The sequence below is a fragment of the Nuphar pumila genome, chromosome 13 (assembly GCF_984573655.1).
Source record: "Nuphar pumila chromosome 13, dmNupPumi1.hap1.1, whole genome shotgun sequence".
NCBI classification, from domain to species: Eukaryota; Viridiplantae; Streptophyta; class Magnoliopsida; order Nymphaeales; family Nymphaeaceae; genus Nuphar; species Nuphar pumila.
In genome coordinates this window covers 81,873,742-81,896,144 of record NC_143261.1, presented here as the reverse complement: position 1 = coordinate 81,896,144, position 22,403 = coordinate 81,873,742, and the positions used below count along the sequence as shown (strand labels likewise).

General features: G+C 42.1%; 1 protein-coding gene across 7 annotated transcripts in view; it reads left to right on the top strand.

Annotated features, from left to right (window-relative positions):
- The window catches only part of LOC149818886 (UBQ, helicase-c and DEAD-like helicase domain-containing protein), a 257,306-nt gene that overhangs the window by 223,134 nt on the left and 11,769 nt on the right, over positions 1–22,403 (top strand). Inside the window, exon 26 of one of the 7 annotated variants that reach the window (XM_089985762.1) lies at positions 1,138–2,208. The exons of the other annotated variants lie outside the window; for them this stretch is intronic. Within the exon in view, the coding sequence (XP_089841888.1) occupies positions 1,138–1,170 (33 nt within the window). The 3' untranslated portion in view covers positions 1,171–2,208. Of the gene's footprint in view, positions 1–1,137; positions 2,209–22,403 lie in introns of those variants that run through there. 7 annotated transcript variants of the gene reach the window in all.

The window sequence follows — 22,403 nt, the reverse complement described above, 5'->3', positions numbered from 1 at the left end:
AGAATGATAAATGAGGTTTTGATAACCGAACATACGGGTCGGGTTGTTGTGGACATATGGAGGTCTAGCTAGGGTATTGAGGGTCTTGAATAGGCCGTCGAAGTTATGATGTGAACCCACATGAAAATGAAAGTAAAATATTGTTGCTTGATTGGTTTAAAGGCACCAGAGCGCTTTGAGTAGGTTATGCAATCAATACGACAAAGGATGGGAACTGTCTATACACCTTGGTAAAATGATTAAGGTTGGGAATTCTACTGTTAGGATAGTAGAAGGAAGTTGGGGAAATGCCCTGTACTTCGGGAAATAAAATAAATGAAAAGATTAACCCACCCAGTTCTTGGGCTTACCTTAGAGAGGGTAAGTGGTACAAAACTCTGGGGACACGTGTTTTGGTTTCGAGCGTAAAGCGACTCGTTGGTCCCAGTCCTCAGAGTTGGGGGACCCAGGCTACCAATTTATCCTAGGTGGTAGTTCTTTTGTTCTTCTGCAGAAGTGAGGGATGCATCCTGGTTTGGTTTTGGCCTTTGGGAGTTTCTCTCGGTCACTGGCCGCTCCCTTGGGATTTCAGTCACAGTTAGAATGTTCGGGTTAATAAAACAACTTTGAATAATATACCCCCGAACGTCCTCTTCTGTGATGGTTGCCTTGGCCCGTGTGTACCCGCGGGATAAGAAAAGATAAATATTAACTAGAACAGTTAGGTATCACTGTGTTGGAGTCGTTAAAGAGACAACTGTTTATTTTTTTTTTATCATGCTTTATATTCGGTGCTTATGATAAAACCACATCCTAAACTGTGCGCATAGTAGTTAATTTAGTTCATATTATGGACTTTATATAGATGTTATTCATGTTAGTGTAAGTTCTGCTTTAATTGCTTAATATCTTGTTTAATTGTTGTAGTTGAGTAAAATGCTTTTTGTGCTTAAGTATAAACTGTTACATCATCTACCTTTCTATTCAGATATATGTCTATTATTGCTATTGCATCGAATTCCCTATGTGGTTATGTTTAGACTAAAATTCCAACACAACACCCACATCACATCTGACACATGATCTACTTGCAAGAATAATTACAGTTTTCCTACTTAGACGTGGTAGTCTAATTCCTATAATTTCTATTATTTTCAGGAGAAGAGTAGTTCTATGAGCGATACGGGATGAGGCGCTGACCGAGACTTGATCCATTTGTTCCCTGGCGGTTTTGCTTACTTTCAGATTGAGATTTTTGTTTTGAGACTAAATGTGAAAACTCTGATGTTGGATTTTATTATTATTAAAGTGGAAATAAATGGTGTGGTTTGCTTTTACTTTCCTGTATCGTTCTGAAATGCTTAACCCGAGAATTATCAGTTGTTTCCGCTTGAAAAAAAAAAAATCCCTAAAAATTTGGGTTAAATTTCGGGGCGTTACACAAACTCTGACCCTAGACCACTAAGAGCCTGCTGAACTTTATCCTTGTCTGAAATAGGATGGCCAATAACAGCAAGTTGATCGCTTACATTTTTAATCTCATAGAGATACTCAAGTACAGATCTGGAGCCTCTATTTATGCTTTGAAATTGACGCTTCAATTGAAGATATCTAGCTTCTGAAACTTGAGAGTATGTATTTGCAAGCGTATTCCATAGTTGAAAAGCTGAGATATCATCATCTATACCTGCAAGCACTTCTTCAGAGAGGGTAGAAGTAATATAAGCAACTAAAGCCTGATCATGTGCCATCCATACGGCATATGCTGGATTAGGGATATTATCTGTAGCAGTCACCGAACTAGTAGCATCCTTTGTTTCACCCAAAATCAATTCAGGCGGGGCTGGAGTAGAGCCATCAATATGACCGTATAGACAATGGCTCTTAATGAAAGGGACTATCTGACGTTTCCACGTCAAATAGTTGGAATGGGTTAACTTTTGGGAGATGAGTTGGGAGAGAAAACTCGAAGAGAGGGTGGACATGATTATGCTGATATAATATTTGCGTTTCCAAAGGTACTCGGCTGAAGGATCAGGCACTCGGCTGAAGGATGAGGATCAGGCACTCGGCTGAAGAATGAAGATCAAACTCAGCAGATCGTGGCCTGGTTGACAGGCGTGATGAAGAAGGCAGACGTAACTCAGCAGTTCGTCGATCGTGGCTGGAGAAGACTCGCTCGTGGCTGGAGAAACAGGCGTCGATCGTGGGTTGCTCTGATACCATGAAAGAATCTGAATAGGGCTTCAAGATGAAAGAATCTGAATAGGGCTTCAAGATAGTGCACCTTCAAGCTTTGGAGAATAGCCTTCAATATGAAAATACAAAATAAAGAGAAGAGAGGAGAGGGGGGAGAAGAGGAGGATGCCAAATGGAAAGTAGGGCACGTTAAAAGTATCGTGACCCTCTCTTAATAAGATATATATAGGATCTAACACTACTGAACAAAATACATGAAAAATATACAGGATTACAAGTATGCCACCGCCCAAGCATGGGGAAAGCATACGCTCGGATATGGATCCAATATCGGATCCATATCCGATACAAATACAATTCTAACACTACGGAGAATCATATCAAAGGTAAAAAGCTTTGGGGTTTTGTTAGTGAAACCACTAATAAACCTAAACTCAAATTGACAATAGAAGGAGATCAAGTCAAAGCTTTATTCGAAGAAGAAAAAGAGAGCTTTGCAAGAATATCAAAACAAGTTGAAGGATCGAGAAGCTAGCAATGCTAAAATTCTCTCATGGTTTGTGAATACCATGAAGTTCAAAATCGCCACCAACATCATCAAACTTAAAAGGGCATGTGACTTATGGATTTTTCTAAAGAGTACTTTCATCTAAAAAGATATGGCTAAGCTATATTATCTTCAAGACAAGGTACGTAATACCAAACAATGAGATAAAAGTGTAAGAACAACAATTTTCCCATGCATGTGTTCACATGATCATGCCAAATACATAATTCCTTTCATGAGTCAATTCATGCTCACATGTGAATTACCATGCAAAGATACATGTGCAAATTAATAAAAAATTCAGGATTTGCACGTGCCCACAAGATGCACATATAAGTAACATTGCATTAGAAACTTTGAGCATGTATACTTAATCAACCGGAAGCATGAATTTAAAATACATACCAGTCTTGAATTTACAAACACTTTGTGAGAAAATTTCCAGATTTTTTAATTCAGCAAACACCAAGTGTTTCTATACTTCGCCAACATTGTTTTATATTATTTTTTTTTTTTGTAAAGTCTGTAGGCAACTGGCCCAGCCGACCCAGTCGGCTAGGTCTAGTACACTGCTAAACCCACCCAGCCGACACTCAGTCGGCTGGGGGCTGACTTAGCCAGCTGCCCAGCCGATCCAGTGAATCGGCTGGGCCCAGCATTATATGTAACAACAACTTTTTTTCTGTGTGTTTTGTTTTTTTTTCTCAAATCTGTCTAGGCTCGACCCCAGCCCAGTTGTGTGGGCTCTGCCAAACATATGGCAACCCAGTCACACTTTGACAGGCCCAATTTTTTTTTTTCTGTCTGAACTGATCAGGCTGAGTCCAGCCGACCCACTCGGCTGGTTCTGGCAGACCACCAGCCTGTCCAACATACATTTTTTTTTCATAGCAGGCCTGCCCAACATACAATTTCTGAAATTTGTTTTTTTAACTGTGACCCAGTCCAGCCGAATCAGTCGGCTGGGACTGAGTTGTCCCAGTTCAGTCCAGCCAACTGAATCGGCTGGATCTCACTACATATATATGAATTAATTTTTTTTGTCATGAACAGCAGTCCAGTCCAACAATGGACAGTTGTCTGGGACTGGACAGCAGACTGTCCTGTCCCAGCTGACTGTCCAGGCTGGGACTAGACAGCTGTCCGTCCTGTCCCAGACCAAAAGCACAAAAATCCAATTTTTTATTTTTTAACTAAATATGCATATATTTCTTCTTCCATGGATTAAGTTCGTTTTCAATAGCCACAGTCTCGTGTTCGTCTGTCCGAATATACACATCTGTCCAGAACGGACAGAAAAGACAGGGACTCATATCTGGCTAGATCTGCCCATAATCATGATGTCTAGATCTGTCCGCTAAACACATGGGATAAATTTGTCCCGATTTGTCCAATGTGTCCATGGACACACACACACACACACACACACACACATATATATATATATATATATATATATATATATATATATATATATAATTTGGGAAAAACACAAAAACATACAGAAATAGCATAGGAAATCAAATCACATATTCTAGACCTACCTACCTCGATTTCTATGGATTAAATAATGGAAAATCAAGATAGAATCTATGGCTCCCTACAAAAGTACTATATAAAGCCTATTTAGGCTCTTTTTATCATCTGAGACAAGAGAGAACACCTGTACCTTTTTGAAGCTTGAAAGAAAGGATCGGAATAAGTTTTGGAAGACCGGAAGAGGTGACGGACACCCGAAGAAGAAGAGGGTCTCCTCTTCTTCCTTCTTCCTTCTTCCTTCTTCCTTCTTCCTTCTTCCTTCTTCCTCTTTTCCTTTCTCTCTCTCTCTCTCTCTCTCTCTCTTTTCTTTTCTCTAGTTCACGCCCCTCCTTATTTTTTTCCTTGTTTGAAATAATGAGAGGCCCTAGAGGTGACGTCCCTCTAGGGTTTCTCATTTGAGGTTGTTCCACTCTATCTCCACCTTTTTACTTTTTCTCTAACTCCCTTTTTTTGGTAACTTTTACAAACTTCTATTTTTTTTCATTACCTTTTTTTACCCTTACTTTTTTCTCTCCTTATTTTAGGGTTAAGGTAGATTCTTCCTTTGACCCAACATTAGGTAACTTTCAAATTTCAGAATCAATTTCTATTTAATATTATTTTAATTATTTATTAATAAATAATTATCTAGAAGCTTCCAGAGGGTGCCTTATCCCTCTGGGAGTCTTTTTAACTTTGAAATTTACTTTATTTTAACCTATAATTCAAATTTAAAGTTGTATTATAATTGGATCTGGATTTTGGATCCGGATATGAGATCCAAGTCCATATCCAAAATTCATTCATATCCTAAACTGGATCAATTCCTAATTAATATGGGACTTGGACAGAATCCAGATCCATATTTATTTTGATCCAGTCCTGTAATAACAAAAAAAAATAAGTTTGGATTCGGGTGGGATCCGGACCCGGACCCGGACCCGAATGGAGGCACCGCCTCCCGTGTTTTTAAGACAGGGAGGCAGGGGTTTCAAAGAGAACCCCCGCTCCCTTCTTCCTCTCTCGTTCTATCTCCCCAATTCTCCCTCGTCTTCGGTGATTTGCCGAAGAGGACTGTTAGGCCGCCGCTGGCGACAGCACCACTGGAGCCCACCCTCGCCGGCGACAGCCTCCCCTCTGCGACCTCCCACTGCTGTCGCCGCTGCCGTCGTCGATGATTTCCAGGTACGCTCCTCTTTCGTTTTTCTTCTTCGTCTCCCCTATTTTCTCCCGCCTCTTCTTCTTCCTCTTCGGGAGAGATCGGCCGACAGGGGGCTGCGCCCCTGTCGTCGGTAGGGGGACTCCCCCAGCCTCTCTCTCTTTGGGTCGACTGACAGGGGGGCAGAGCCCCCTGTCGTCATCATTCGCCAGCAGGGGGCTCCGCCCCTTGTCACTTATTGTTTTGGCAGGGGGCTTTGCCCCCTGTCACTTGTTGGTTCAGCAGGGGGCTCAGCCCCCTGTCACTTGTTGTGTCGGCAGGGGGCTCCGCCCCCTGTCGCTTACTGTTTTTGCAGGGGGCTTTGCCCCCTGTCACTTGTTGGTTCAGCAGGGGGCTCAGCCCCCTGTCACTTGCCGTGTCGACAAGGGGCTCTGCTCCCCCTGTCCCTCTTGTTTCGCCGGCAGGGAGCGGAGCTCCCTGTGTCGGCCGATCTTTTCGGCAGGGGCTTTTGCCCCCTGCCTTTTTGTGGATTTTTCGCCCGCCCCTGCCCCTTCGTGGTTCTTCCGGCAGAGGAGGGCCTCGCCCCCTCCTCTCTGTTCCCTGCTTCTGTTACGGTAGGGGAGGGGTCGAGCCCCTCCTCCCTGCTCCCTACACCTCATGACGGCAGGGGAGGGTCGAACCCTCCCTGCTACCTTTGACGGCAGGGGAGGGTTGAGCCCTCCCTGCTGCCTCTTTTGGTCAGGGGAGGGGTCGAGCCCCCTCCCTGCACCATCGTCCTCTTCTCTCCTTCTTTTCAGTCGGCAGGCTGGCAGGGGCGACGCCTCCTGTCGCCTGTGTCCGACTGGTTGGCAGGGGGTGATGCCCCCCCCCCCCGCCGCCTGTGGTTGATCGACTGGCAGGGGTTTGCAGCCCCTGCCCCTCACTCTCTCTCTGTTATCGTTGGCCGGTAGGGGCTGTGGCCCCTACCTAACGTCTTTTGACAGGACGACAGGGGCATTGACCCTGTCGCCTAACACTTTTGGATCCGCAGGGCCCCTGCCTGTCATTTCTGGGAGGTCGGCAGGGGCTGGAGCCCTGCCTGTCCTTCGTCGACATACGAGGACCGTCACCTCTTAAGGTAGGGGAAGATTGTGTAATGAAGTGCCAAATGAAAAGAGCAACGTCTCCAAGCGAAAGCACGGAAGCACGCACATACACAAGATGCCACTAAAGGGCAAAATAAACCACAAAAGTGGTCAAGCACAAAAAGAAGATAAAAAAAATATATCTCACTTCATAGAATGCTTCAAAGGAAGCTTAATGAATACATGGGGCTGAGCCCCTTATTTATACACAGCAAGGGACCCAAGGAGGGGCTCCCATAGAGTCGTTGGAGCCCCTCCAACGATCATATTTATGACCGTTGGAGGGGTCCAACGACTCTATGTGGACCCCTCTCAAATGTAAAAAAGAAAAAGTAAAAAATACAAAAAAAAGGAAAAAGAATAAAGGAAAAAAAAGAAAAGAAAAAGCATATCAAGGATATGCGTGTACAGGTGAAATGACAGAAATACCCCTGTGGGGTTTTACAAAAAATATATATATATATAGATAGACACGTAGACATATATATATCATATATATGTATGTGTCGTAATCGATATATATAGATATAAATATACATCATATTTTAACACCCCCCCTCAAACACACGGTGAAATCACCGAGAGTTTGCTGAGGAAATAGAAGTGAGGCGAAGGCAAGGCTTTGGTGAAGAAGTCCGCCAACTGATATTCGGTAGGAACATATGGGAGTTGAATGGTGCCACGTAGGAACTCATCTCGAACATAATGACAGTCCATCTCAATATGCTTCGTTCGTTCGTGAAAAGTGTGATTGCTAGCGATATAAATGGAGCTCTTGTTGTCACAGCATAGCTTTGAGGGAGTTGAGAATGAGACACCCATATCTTTAAGTAAGCTTCTTAACCATATAATCTCAGTTGTGGTAGTGGCCATCGCACGATATTCGGCTTCAGTAGATGAGAGAGAAACTTTACGCTGCTTTTTACACCTCCAGGAGATAAGTGACTCCCCAAGAAACACACAATAACCTGTGGTAGAAATACGATCATCGGGGTTACCCCCCCAATCAGAGTCAGTATACGCAAGTAAAGTAAGAGGTGAAGAAAAGTATAAGAATACTCCCTTAGTTATGGAATCTTTTAGATATCTGATAATCCTCATTACTGCTGCCATGTGAGTGGTGGTAGGAGCAGTCTGAAATTGGCTTGCACTATGAACTGCATGGGAAATGTCAGGCCTGGTAATAGATAAATATGTTAATGATCCAATCAATTGACGATAAGGCATGGGATCTGCTAAAGGAGTGCCATCATTGGCTCTCATCTTGGCATTGATCACTTCTGGAGTCTCCACCCTTTTGTCATCTGTTAGCCCAGACCTAGCAATAATATCAGAGGCAAGCTTCATCTGAGATAGGACATACCCCTTGGGGGAGTATGCAACTTCAATTCCTAAGAAATACCTCAAAAAACCCAGATCAGACATATCAAAATTTTTCTTAAGAATATTTTTAATAAGATCAATACCTTTCTTATCATTACCTGTGATAATCTTATCATCAACATATAATAACAAAATGGTTATGTATTCATTAGAGGATTTAACAAACAAAGCAGTATCAGTGTAACATGAGGAGAAACCATTATCAAGAACTACTTTGCTAAAAAGATCATACCACGCTTTTGGCGCTTGTTTTAACCCATAAAGAGCTTTGTTTAATTTTAGAATATTGCCTTTCCTAATTTCAAGATCCGGCGGAGGATCTATAAGAACTTCTTCACATAAAGTTCCATTTAAGAAAGCATTTTTAACATCAAGTTGGTATATAGGCCATTGTTTGATGGATGCTAAAGCAATTAAGGTTCGTACACTAGTCATTCTGGCCACGGGAGCAAAAGTTTCTTCATAATCAATCCCATATTCTTGGGCATAGCTTTTTGCTACCAAACGAGCTTTGTATCTTTCAAGAGACCCATCACATTTAGTTTTGACTTTATATACCCATCTACACCCAATTGCCTTCTTCCCTAAAGGTTGAGGAATAATGCTCCAGGTTTGGGCCTTGTTAAGAGCCTCTAGTTCGATTTTCATGGCTTCAATCCAATGTGGGTGATCTTTAGCTTCCTTAAAAGATGTAGGTTCGTGATACGAATGTATTAACATAAGACAGGCCCTATAATTCGGAGAAAAAGATTCATAGGACACAAACTTTTGTGGTGGCCTACTGGTACGAGAAGATCTCCTAGGTAGATTGTTGTCATTAGATTCTTCTAAAGAGAAGTCTTGAGAGTATCTGTCAATAGCAGGTTGATGTTCATTTCCTATCCGTCGGGTATAGACATTTATATCATTAAGGTTTTCATTTTGGGAGGTATTATCATGTTGTTGTATATCATTATAATGTGAAATTCTATCACAACTAGTATCACAAGAAATAGCCTCAGGAGACTCAATTCTGGGAGCTAAGTCAAATAGAAAAGAATAATCGATGTCTTCCTTAGATGTGTGGATATCGAAACCATTTTGTTCTTCAATAAAGTTTACATTTCTCGACACATATAATTTATTGTTTCGAATATCAAAACATCTATAGCCTTTTTTATTCTCACCATAGCCAATGAACACACATTCAATAGCTTTAGGTGACAACTTATCTTGTCCTAAACTAAGTACAAAACATTTGCATCCAAAGATTCTTAATCTATTAAAATCGGGAGTAATTTTAAATAATTTTTCAAAGGGCGAAACATTTTTCAAAGAGGAAGAGGGCATACGATTCACAAGATATGTTGCGGTAAGAAGAGCTTCGGCCCAAAAGTTTTTAGGAACACATTTAGACACAAGAAGAGTTCTTGTGGTTTCAATTAAATGCCTATGTTTCCTTTCCGCAAGACCATTTTGTTGTGGAGTTTTAGGACAAGATCTTTGGTGCAAAATTCCATTTGTTTTAAAATAATTTTGGAAGTCTTTAGACATGTATTCTCCTCCTGAGTCGGATCTAAAAATGGCTATATTGTGTTGGAATTGATTTTGAACAAGAGCGTGAAACTCTTTAAAATTAGTGAAGACATCAGATTTATTCTTGATAATATAAACCCATGTGTATCTAGTAAAATCATCAATAAAAGAAACATAGTAAGAGAAGCCTCCTTTGGACATAACGGGTGCCGGTCCCCATACATCGGAATGCACAAGTTCAAAAGGCCTTTTTGACACAAAATTGCTATGAGAATATGGAAGAGAGTGAATTTTCCCAAGAATACAATCATTGCATGTAAATGTATTTGTATTACAAAATTTTTCCAAAAATGGAAAAAGGTACAATTTGGAAATACTAGGGTGCCCAAGTCTCTTATGCCAAGTCTCAATATCTTTGGATTGAACATGATTACAAAATGATTTGGATGGCAAAGACAAAAAATCCATATAGTAAAGGTCCCCTCTTCTATGGCCTTGCCCAATCCGCTTCCCGGACCGGAGATCCTGCACATAGCAATGGGTTGGTGAAAAAGAGACATTACACTCAAAATCGGTGATTTGAGAGACGGAGAAAAGATTTAGATTAAGTTTTGGGATGATTCGGATTTTGGGAACAAAAAATTCTTTGTTTTGGTCATAAATTTTCTCAAGGTTTCCAATACCCTCAACATTTAAAGAAGTTCCATCGGCGGTGGATACATATGATTTAAACTTATTGAGACTTGGTTTTGACAAAAGTGATGCATTTGGAGTCATATGGAAAGAGGCACCCGAATCAAGAATCCAAGAAGACATACCTGGGAATGAAGAAATGGCGGCACCGGAAGTGGAAGGTGAGGATGATGATGTAGAGGCGTTCATCTTCATAAATTGTTGGAGAGTTTCGGTTAGATGAGCGATGGAATCCTTTATGTCACCATCCTTCTTTGAATCTTCATTGATGATTGGAGGAGTTTCTCCCACGGAAGCTACCTTCTTCTTGAATTTAGGGCAATCGGGACGAATATGGCCCGGTTCATTACAATTATGACAAATGATTTTCCTTCCTCCACCATTATTCTTCCAAAAATGTGGTGGTTTATATGATCTTACATTGTTGCCGGGTCTAGACACGGCATGTACTTCATCAACATCCCTTTTTAAGGCCAAACGGGTTTCTTCTTGACATAAATCGGCCAAAATATCGCTTAGAGGAGTAGAGGCTCTATGAAGTAGAGATCCTCTAAGTTGTTCAAATTCGGGACGAAGCCCATGAATAAATTGAAAGAACCTCTCTTTTTCCATTTGCTCTTGTCTCATAGCAATAGCACTTCCTTCCCATTGCGGTTCGAGAAGGACAAGTTCATCCCATAAAGAGGATAGGGCACTATAGTAGTCCCTAATGCTCATATCACCTTGCTTGGTAGCTCTTACCTTTTCTTGAAGAAAAAAATGCCTAGCAAGGTCTCTTTGAGTGTACATACCTTTCATGAAAAACCATGCTTCATTAGCCTTCTTGAATTTAGCAAGATTTGCACAAATCTTCAATTCGACGTTATTCATGAACCATGCTAAGATTTTAGCATGTTCACTTTCCCAATCTTCCATTTTAGAAGAGTAATCAAGAATAGCCTTTTCTTTTTCTTCTTCATTCAAGGCTTTTTCTTCACCTCCTTCAAATTTAGTTAACTTAAGTTGTGGTTCCGGAATGGTTCCACATACATAACCCCAAAGCCTTTTACCTTTGAGATTATTCTCCATAGCGGCCGCCCACATGCGATAATTGGTCCCATCCAATTTGAATGAGAGATCGATTTTTGCATCTTTGTTGGACATTAGAAGAAAAATTTATAAGACAAGAGAGAGGAGAGGTATTACTTGTCAATGGAGGATCCAATGAAGCCTTCTTAGCCAAGGCTCTGATACCATGTAATGAAGTGCCAAATGAAAAGAGCAACGTCTCCAAGCGAAAGCACGGAAGCACGCACATACACAAGATGCCACTAAAGGGCAAAATAAACCACAAAAGTGGTCAAGCACAAAAAGAAGATAAAAAAATATATCTCACTTCATAGAATGCTTCAAAGGAAGCTTAATGAATACATGGGGCTGAGCCCCTTATTTATACACAGCAAGGGACCCAAGGAGGGGCTCCCATAGAGTCGTTGGAGCCCCTCCAACGGTCATATTTATGACCGTTGGAGGGGTCCAACAACTCTATGTGGACCCCTCTCAAATGTAAAAAAGAAAAAGTAAAAAATACAAAAAAAAGGAAAAAGAATAAAGGAAAAAAAAGAAAAGAAAAAGCATATCAAGGATATGCGTGTACAGGTGAAATGACAGAAATACCCCTGTGGGGTTTTACAAAATATATATATATATATATATATGTATATGTGTCGTAATCGATATATATAGATATATATATATAAATATACATCATATTTTAACAGATTGCACAGAAGACTTGGACAATTGAATTGAGTTCAATTAACTAAAAAGGATAATTAAATAAATATACATGTATATATATATATATATCACATATATTTATACGAGTACGCATTTAACTCCAGGAAGCGGTTTCGCGATGCTTGTTCTTTACCTTGTCGTCGCGCATCGCGCAAAGGTTCTGTGTTGCACCCCTGCTTACGGTCTTTACTTTGCCGTCGCGCTTTGCGCTAGGCTCTTGCTTTTGCATATGTGTTGTTACTGCCTTGCTATTGTAGATGACGCTCAGGTTCTCGCTCATTGCATACGTGTTTGAGGCATCCTTGTGGAGGATGCAAGAGACATCTATCACTCCCTCTTGCGACGAGTTTAGTCGGGAGCGAGCGACACATCATCGTCTAAGGAGAGGGATACCTCGCAAGGATCCTGGCTCTTCGTGTGTGCAGTCCTGCATAGTCGACTTGAGATTTCAGGGAGCTGCGCAAAAGCATCGAGGACTGCTCCAAATCGAAGCATTTGGAAGGATGTGACTGGCTGGTTCTGCTCGCTTTTTTGGCATATCTCGGGTGATCCCGAATTAGGGGTTCGAGCGAACTTCTTAGCGGGTGTTCTGTTGAGAAACCCGTATCCCGTCTATCGAGACCGGTATCGAGTCATGCGAGACATGTAGATACCCCGATAGCGGATGTGATTCGAGATAATCACATGCATCATGTTGGCACAAGGTACTGTTGTTTCAAAAGATAGAGTAAAGTTGATAAACTTTACATCTTTGTGAAACACTCCTGTTGAGGCTTCTATTGACGAGCTATACCCCCTTCATCCTAGAGTACTTGTAGTCGTGCACGACACGTCTAGTACTGCGATGATCGGACGAGACGGTCGTGCGACCTCGAACAACGCTAAATGCAAACTGTTGTAATCACATAAATGACCTCACATTCGCCTTCACAGGCAAGATGCTCGAGTGGTTTAAATACCACAGCATAGAATGGGTCGTTAGTTAAGCAACTCCTAACGTACCTATTCGTTTTTTTGTGTCTGTCAAGGGAGAGGACAGAGCGGTACAAACTTCAATGGACAGGTTGTTAACAACCACCCTACAGGCAACGATCCGGCCTCCCCAGTCATTGGAGTTAGGGGAAAGGGGCTACATTAGTTAGCTCAACACTTCTGCAGAAGTTGGATGCGTCCGTGGCACAGCCTCCTTTGGGGAATCCTCTCTCGGCTAAAGCCGTCCCTTTGGAGCGAACTCAACTAGCTATTCTGGTTATTGAAAATACATAGAATAACAGACGCCCGAACTAGTCTCAGTTGGTTCTACGTTTTTCTTGCGCGTACCCGCAGGTTCGTAATTATCGAAACATAAGGTCTGTTCACACTGGTCGTTAAGTCGTGAGCTTCGCTTGCACTACTGCTTCACTTGCACTACTGCTTCGCTTGCACTACGGATTCGCTTGCACTACTGATTCTCTTGCACTACTGCTTCGCTTGCACTACTAATTCGCTTGCTTGCTCGATAGTTTAGTATGCTACTCGTTGAACTGTGCACGCCTGTCAAGGCGTTACTCTAGTTGGTTAAACTGCTTACGCAGTTCTTTGCGGAGTAATAAGGAGTTTCTCATACTAGTTAAATGCTTATAATAATAGCATTATACCAGTTGCTACATATTAGCATGTGACTTGCTTTATCCCTTGGTCGAACTGTTTGGTGCTTATTGTAGCGTAGCACTTGTTGGCTTGCCTCTCTTATGATTGATGTGATTGCATACAGCTCGTAATCTACGAACTGGTGGCAACTAGGATTGATGTGGCCGCTTGTCTTATAAGCTGCTTACATATTGTGATATAACTGTTGCCGTATGATTGCTTATGGATGGCTTGTGATATTATGGTTTATGCCTTACGATTAATTTAATTGTTTGTTGATGGACTGAGTCATTTTATGGTAATTATATGTTTTACGAGCATTGTTATGAGTGCTTGTCTTATTCAGTTGTTTTGTTTGGCTGACGGGTAGAGTTAGTTACCCTTCGCCCATAGAATCAACTGAATTGCCATATTTGCGCGTTCTCATGTGTCGTTTACACATGCTTTGAAGGCTTATTTGAGGATTGCAATATTCCTTGTGACAATAACACGATGCGTAGGATTATATGCTTCTAGATGAAGTGATACGATGCATATTACTGATATGCATGTTTGTGCCCATATTGTGGCTACCGACCCCGAGGCGGTCAATGGTTCAGAGCAGTCAATTATTGATGCATGTATCACTGAGTGGGGTGTCTGTCGAGCACTTGATCTCCAAAAGATTATCTGCGAGGGCTTGTATGATCAAGACCAGGTACCCTGCTAGAGTGGTAGATTCTCTGTGAGGATGTACAATGTCCACGAACGGGTAGCCGCAAAGGCGGTGAACTCCTGTGAGGAAGTGTATGGTCCAAGACCAGGTATACCATCTAGGGCGGAATTCCTTGTGAGATTATACATTTCCCAGACCAGGTGATCCGGCGTTGATCTTGTTGTTTGTATTAGTGGATATCGACCCCGAGAGCGGTCATTTGTGTTGATGCGTGTATCCCAATGATTTTCATTGGATATGGCATCTGTTGGGGACCGGTTTTCCAAAGGTTTCGCTGTGACGATCTTCTGAGATTGTTTGTGATAGCTAACTATGAATTCATAGTTTCGACTTTCTGTTTTAGCATGATTACATGCAGGACTCAGATGTGAGAATCAGATCGTTAGTGATTTGAGTTAGTGTTTATGTTTTGGACCTTCTACGGAAGGGTGAGCTTTTCTGAGAAGGTATGACGCCTTAGTGCGTCATAACCGGTGACGGTTAGCCGCGTAAGACTTTGAGAGATGAGGTTAGATTAAGGTTGTTCAGGACAAAGCGTTTGTTAGAAGTAGTGAGCGACAAACGATGTCCTGATGGTGATTAGATGCAGAGACCTCGTTCTAGGAACGAGAACAAGCTAGTTGTGTGGTAGTTCACAGCCTACGATCAATTGAATCGTATGTTGCGTTTGTCAGTTGCACTGCTTACTTGCTTTGAACTGCTTACTTGCTTTGCACTGTTGCCTCGTTTGCACTACTTATTTGCTTGTACTACTTACGCGTTTGCACTATTCACCTGCTTGCATTGCTTGTCTGTTTAACTGCATATCTGCTTTAAACTGCGTAACCTACTGAATTAAATGTACTTAATTCAGTTCCTTGTAGTCTCTCTTGTGCACCTACTAGTTTTTCGTGAAACTAACCCATTCTATGGGTACAGGTGATGATTAGGTACACTACGGGCGATGGCGCGATTGCAAGATGGCTTCAAGACTTCTTCTTCCTGCTCTTAGCTCGCGTCCTGGACGCTCGGGTTTGTATCGGATTTCCCTTAGGATGTCCGAATCTTGTGACTTTTGGTTCTTTTAGCTAACGTGCCCAAAGTTGTGAGCTTGCCTTATGATTTATCAAAGAAAAATCTTTCGCTGATTTCATAAACAAACTCTGAAGGAAAGAGATATATCTAGTCTCTTGCCTGTTTTTCTGAAAAGGTTCGCAAGTTTGAAATTTAGAGCGTTACAAGTCCGATCTAAATTCGGACCCCGCCTATCGAGGCGTTCCCTTTTTAAAAAAAATGATTTCCGGGCCAACCGTAGCTTGGATTGAGAAAAGTAAAATATCGTTGGACTCAGAATTCTGAGGCGCACCCAATGACATAAACTTCAAATTTCGCTTTCGAAATTTGCCTGAATTTGACTCGAATTTTGCTCGAAATTCACTTAAATTTAAAGGTCAAAAATAAAACTCTTTATTACTTTTTTGTTTGCTCATATCGACCTTGTCGATGAGATCTAGGCCAAGCCCAAACTCAAATAACGTATTCCTAATATTGGAGGTTCATCAATTTCCCCCTTACACGAACAAATTTTTCAGAAATTTCAAATTGACTAAGTATGAAAATGCATGACATTACATCCCTACCCCCTTAAAAGATTTTCGTCCACGAAATTAGAATGTATCGAATAGGTGTGGGTAGTGTTGACACATATCCGCCTCAGGCTCCTAGGTGCACTCGTCCAGTCCGTGATGCTGCCAACACACTTTCACGAATGAGATTCTCCTACTGCCCAGTGTTCTCTCTTGGTGGTTCACAATCTCCACCGGTCTCTCTTCTGTCATCAAGTCAGGTCGTACTTTAATCGCCTCGTAGTGAATCACATGCAAGGGGTCAGGCAGATACTTCCTTAACATCGAGATATGGAAGACGTTGTGGATCTACGAAAACTGAGGAGGAAGTGTCACTCAGTACGCAGTGTCCCTAACACGCTCTAGGATCTCAAAGGGTCCCACATACCGAGGACTCAGCTTTCCCTTCTTCCTGAACCGAAAGACACTCTTCATAGGTGAGATCCGTACGAACACGTGATCGCCAACATCAAAGCTGAGCTTCCTATGTTGCTAGTCGGCATAGCTCTTTTGCCTACTCTGCACTGCTACCAACTTTTGTCGAATCAAACGCATCTGATCAGCGTAGTATTGAATGACCTCTGGAGACTCTACCACTCTTACTCCAACCTCAGGGATCAGAGCTTTATACGGGGTCATACCGATACTGGCATGGTAACTATTATTGTACAAGAACTCTACAAGCTTTATATGCATGTCCCAGTGTCCTGCCCAATCCAAAGCGCACGCTCTCAACATATCCTCAAGTGTGTATCGTACGCTTTGTCTGCCTGTCAACAATTGGCAGCAGAATCGAGACGTGAAGCGAGGGTCTCGATCGTGACACATTATGAAGTCTATCTCATCCACGTAGAGATCAGCTAAGCTCTCTAGCCTCTGACTGATCCTGATCGGTAGGAAGTGGGCACTCTTGGTCAGTCTATCCACTATCACCCAGATGGCATCGTGTTGTCTATGGGTCCTTGGCAACCCTACGATAAAATCCATCGAAATATCATCCCACTTCCACTTTGAGATATCTAGTGGCTGCAAAAGTCCACCAGGTTTTTGGTACTCGATCTTCACCTGCTGACAGGTGCGACACCGTGATACAAATTCGACGATGTCTCGCTTCATCCCATTCTACCAATACGTCCTCTGAAGATCTTTGAACATCTTGGTGGAACCAGGGTGAACCGAATATCGAGACCTATGGGCTTCGGTCATCAGCTCCTCCTGCATTACCTTCGGGACCCATCATTTGTCTTTGAACGTGATGGTCTCGTCCTCCTCACGACGAAATTGTGCATCTGGCTTTTGGGCACTCACGCATGACTTCTCAAAATTTGGATAAGTAGACTGGAGCTCCTCAATCTGGTCTATTATCTTTGGTCGCGCCTGTATCCCAACACAAAGGATGCGATTGGAATCATCTATAAACGGCTGCCATTTGACAAACTCCTAGACCAAGTCCCAACTGCGCCCTATCAGTTTGGCCGTCATGACTGATGCCTTCCTACTAAGTGCATCTGCCACCACTTTCGCCTTACCAGGGTGGTAGGCGTTGGAGAAGTCGTAGTCCTTCAGGAACTCCAACCACCTACGTTGCCTCAAATTCAAATCACACTAAGTGAATATGTACTTGAGTCTCTTGTGATCCGAAAGGACCTCAAACTGCTCTTCATAGAGGTAATGGCACTAGATCTTCAATGCGAAGACCACTGCAGCTAACTCCAAGTCACGCGTAGGGTAGTTCTTCTTGTGCACCTTCAGTTGTCGAGAAACGTACGCGATGACCTTTCTGTGCTGCATAAAAACACAGCACAGTCTGGTCCCTGAAGCATCGCTGTATATTGCGAATCTACTCGTCCCAGAAGGCAATGTTAAAATCGGGGTTGTGGTCAACCTCCTCTTCAGCTCCTGGAAGCTCTCATTGCACCGAGGTGACCAATCAAATTTCACCCCCTACTGTAATAGTCGAGTCATCAGGGCAGCTATACGTGAGAAGTCCTGGATGAATTGACGATAGTAGCCCACAAATCCCAAGAAGCTTCTGATATCTGTCACAGTCTTCGGTTGCTTCCAAGACAATACAACCTCTACGCCCTTCGTAGTGATCACGTGGCCGAGAAACATCACTCTATCGAGCTAAAACTCGTACTTTGAGAACTTAGCATAAAGTCGGTGTTCTCTTACTGTCTGCATTATGATCCGCAGATGCTCTCGGTGCTCTTCTACGCTCGCAGAGTAGATAAGGATGTCATCAATAAACACGATGACAAAAGAGTCCATCCAGAAACTTAAGACCCGATTCGTAAGGTCCATAAATGTTACAGGGGCGTTGATGAGTCTAAAAGACATCACCAACAACTCATGATGCCTGTATCTGGACTTGAATGCAGTCTTCGGAATATCCTTTGCCCTGATCCGCAATTGATGGTACCCAGAACGAAGGTCTATCTTCGAGAACATCTTTGCCTTTCTCAGTTGATCGAACAAGTTATTGTTCCTAGGTAAGGGGTACTTGTTCTTTACCGTTACTTGGTTCAGCATGCGATAATCAATACAAAACCGCATTAACCCATCATTCTTCTTGACAAAGAGGACCGGTGCACCCCAAGGGGATAGACTTGGTCTGATGAAGCTCTTGCAGTTGCTTCTTCAGCTCCACTAGTTGTACAGGTGTTATGCAGTACGATGCTTCAGAAACTGGTGATGTGGCAGGTACTAACTCGATCAAGAACTCGATCTCTCTGTGAGGTGGTAGACCTGGCAAGTCCTCGGGAAAAACATTCAGAAAGTCACGAACAACATCAATCTGCTCCATTCCTGACTGTCCTTCGCAGACACACTGGCCAAGAACACCATACACCCCTGCTTGTGGTACTTGGAGATCTTAAGTGTCGAGACTATCTTCACCTCACCCATCAGTCTAGTCGTCAGGAACACCAAAACGGACAAATCAGGGTGCTCTAATCGAACTTTCTTTCCTCGACATTCGAGGCTGGCATTGTGTTTGGACAACCAGTCCATACCTAGAATGAAATCATAAAAAGTCATATCTAGAATTACTTGATCAGCAGACAGCTCATGCCCCTCAATAACTACACTGATTGTAGGAAAGTACCTCTCGCAAGAAGAAGACGTACCCATCAGGGACATCACATCAAGAGTCTTCTCAAGACTCGATAGAACCAAGTCAAGCAAACTTGCAAACAAAGTGGATATAAAACTGTGGGTAGCACTAGAATTAAACATCACACAAGTATAATGATCAACAACTAAGAAGATACCTTTGATCAGATCAACCTGATCGCTCTGTGTGGCAGTTGTGGCAGCATATACTCTCTCATTCGTCCTCTGTTGTGCCTGTTGCTGCTGAGGCCTCTGCTATTTTTGTGGTTGTTGTTGTCCTCTCTGAATTGTTGGCTTGTTCGAATAGTGAGTAGCGATATGCCTGGGTTGTTGTCACTGATATCAAACTCCCTTGAACAGTAGACAAGAGCCCTGCGGATGGCTCTTGTTGCACCTCCTGCATACAAATGAAGCCTTCCTCTGTTGTTGTCTCTGCTGGGGTCTACCCTGCCGGTGCCCCTGCTGGGTCCTCTACCTCTTGTCGCCCGTAGGTGGGTTCTTTCTTGCTCCTTCAGTAGTACTGCCCCCATTGCTGACCTTCTTCTGCGGTCCATCCTTGTACCTCTCTCATTCCTCGTTCAGGATCGTCGCAGACTCTATAGCATCGCTGAGTGTAGTGGGTCAGCTCATCATCACACGGACTCGAAGTCCGTCCTTCAGCCCACGAACATATTTAGTCGCCTTGGCCTTGTCATTAGTGAACAGGCTTGGGCAATAACGCTCCAAGTTCCTGAACTTGGTGGTATAGTCTACCACGCTCATGTTCCCTTGTGTCAGCTTGATGAACTTTTGCTGCATCTGCTCCCGTGTATAGGAGAGAAAATAGGTGTTCAGAAATTCTTCCCTGAAAACCTCATAGGGAGTCACCTCTACTTCATTGTACTTTACCCTTCGCAGGGTGTCCCACCACTTGGCATCACCCTTCAGACGGTACGTGCCAAAAGCGATCTTCTTGTCCTTGGGAATAGGTAGGATGTCGAAAGTCCACTCAGTCTCCTCGACCCAGCTCTCTACGGTCTCTAGGTCGGCCTTCCTAGAAAAAGTTGGTGGATCCAACTTTAAGAATTTCTCATATGTGACATTGTCGGGATTTAGAGTGACCTCGACAGGGTGGACACACGTGGGTGTCAGCGTCGCCTGCTCTTGTACGTGTGTAGCCATGGTCTGCTCCTGCCAGTTAGCGGGAGAGGCAACGTCCGAAGTCGAGGCTTTCGTACGTTGATGACATCTACCATATGAATTTTTTTTTTGAAGGTCATAGCCTGATCGATCCTATCCTCTTAGGATTGATCTCAAATACAATGACATTAATATAATCATATTACCATTCCTAATGTACACCAAAAAGGAATTTACATTCAACTATACTAGCATGTCATCACAAGACTTTAAACATTCTTAACAGTACCAAATAGCCTTACCAGTGATAGAGACTACTCTAGAACACAAGGCGTGACTTGCTGACATTTTGGACATAGCACACTTACCAAAAAAACAATTTGGTATAAAAATATGGTAAAAATGTAAGATTTTGTGGTGTGCTTTGATACCAAAGTTGTAACAACCCTAACTCATACCCGTTAAAAAGTGGTATTTTTTTTTATTTTGCGAAAACAATCCCAAAGACTGGGGCCTTTAAAGTCATAATCATTCTACAACCGCAAGGGATCTTACACTACCATCATCCAAACCAACTTTATTAATTAAAAACATAAAGCCTGAGAACATATGCAAGTAAATATAAATAGTCCAAAAAAAGGTGGAGTCACTCTGTTCCTAAAACAAATTGTCAAGCAGTCGCGTAGCCCTCGTTGCTCCTCGTAATCGCAGGTCCCATCACTGGGCCTCAGAGTCTATGAAAAACACAAAAGTAAGGGTGTCAGAATCAAAGATCTTGTGTACGAGTCCCTCTAATGAATCAAATAAGTAAAAAGAATCTAAATAAGATTTATGCAATATTTTAGAGGGATTCAATTATAACAAATTCATAGTTTAATTAACCCTTCATGCATTAGAGAACTATTATTAAGTAAGAGGAAACAATGATTAAACAATAGAGACCACTATTAAGCAATAGAAAACATTTATCATACATTAGGGAGCAAATACCATGCAATCATTAATTTATCCCAAGAGAACAAGTAAATATGCATGATCTAATGCATAATAGGAATATGCATGATTTTAATGCACATCCATGAATAAATTATTATCTTTTATCAGAGTTTTCTTTTGTATGCATGTCCTTATTTAATGTACACCATTATTGTTTCTCTTTTTATTATCATAACCCGCGGATACTCAAAACGGGTAAACAATTCTCGAGTTCAAGTTGGGTTTTCAGTTGTAGCTTAGCACACAAATTGGTATTTTAATACTGGGTTTTCTACTTGGCCCTCAACCGACTTCAGGATTCAGTATCATCCATCAGAACATTAGAATTCAGCATCTAATGTCAGGACATTAGGAAATTCAGCATCAACTAATGTCATTTTTTTGGTATACCAATAACAACCGTTGTGTCTACACACCACCTTAAGGCAAAATGCTGGAATCTTCCTAAAACCGTGGCCGGGAGGTGAACCACCTAGTTGGGTTCGGGGGCACAAACGCATACGGAGCTTTAGTATCCTCACGGTTCCTCAAGACCGTAGTCCAGGATTCCCACACTAAAGAAGGGACATCCAGGAAAATATTAATTACACTGTTTTCTTTGTCTTTTCATTTAAAATAATGATGTATTTCAATTCTTTGTTTTACAATTCAGTATGCAAAAAAACAAACATTCGTTTCGCAATTCAACATGCAAAACTCATCACGGGACCACGGCTCGTTATCACATGAGACAATGCAATTAGTTTAATAACATTAAGTTGATTTTTGTGATGCATAAGAACGCTAAACATGGAGCATCACCTGCTCAAGGCCTACCTGGCCTACGATGATCCACTTTTGACCATCGATGCATCCCATGCAAAAATCATAATGAAAATGCCACACTTATGCATTCTTTTGTCATGCTTTTAAATGCACATTCACACATGCTCAACAAAGATGTTCATGAACAACAATTTTCCCATGCATGTGTTCACATGATCATGTCAAATACATAATTCCTTTCATGAGTCAATTCATGCTCACATGTGAATGACCGTGCAAAGATACATATGCAAATTAATCAAAACTTCATGATTTGCACATGCCCACAAGATGCACTTATAAGTAATATTGCATTAGAAACATTGAGCATGTATACTTACTCAACCATAAGCATGCAAAGCTAAATTTAAGCAAGAGTAAAGCCTAATCATTCATAATAGGAAAAATCTGGAAAAATTAATACACTAGACTGAATTTTCATCATCATAAGACAACGCATCCAATACGCATAAATCTGAATATCAAGTCCACATAATCCATATCGGCATTTTAAAATACATATCAG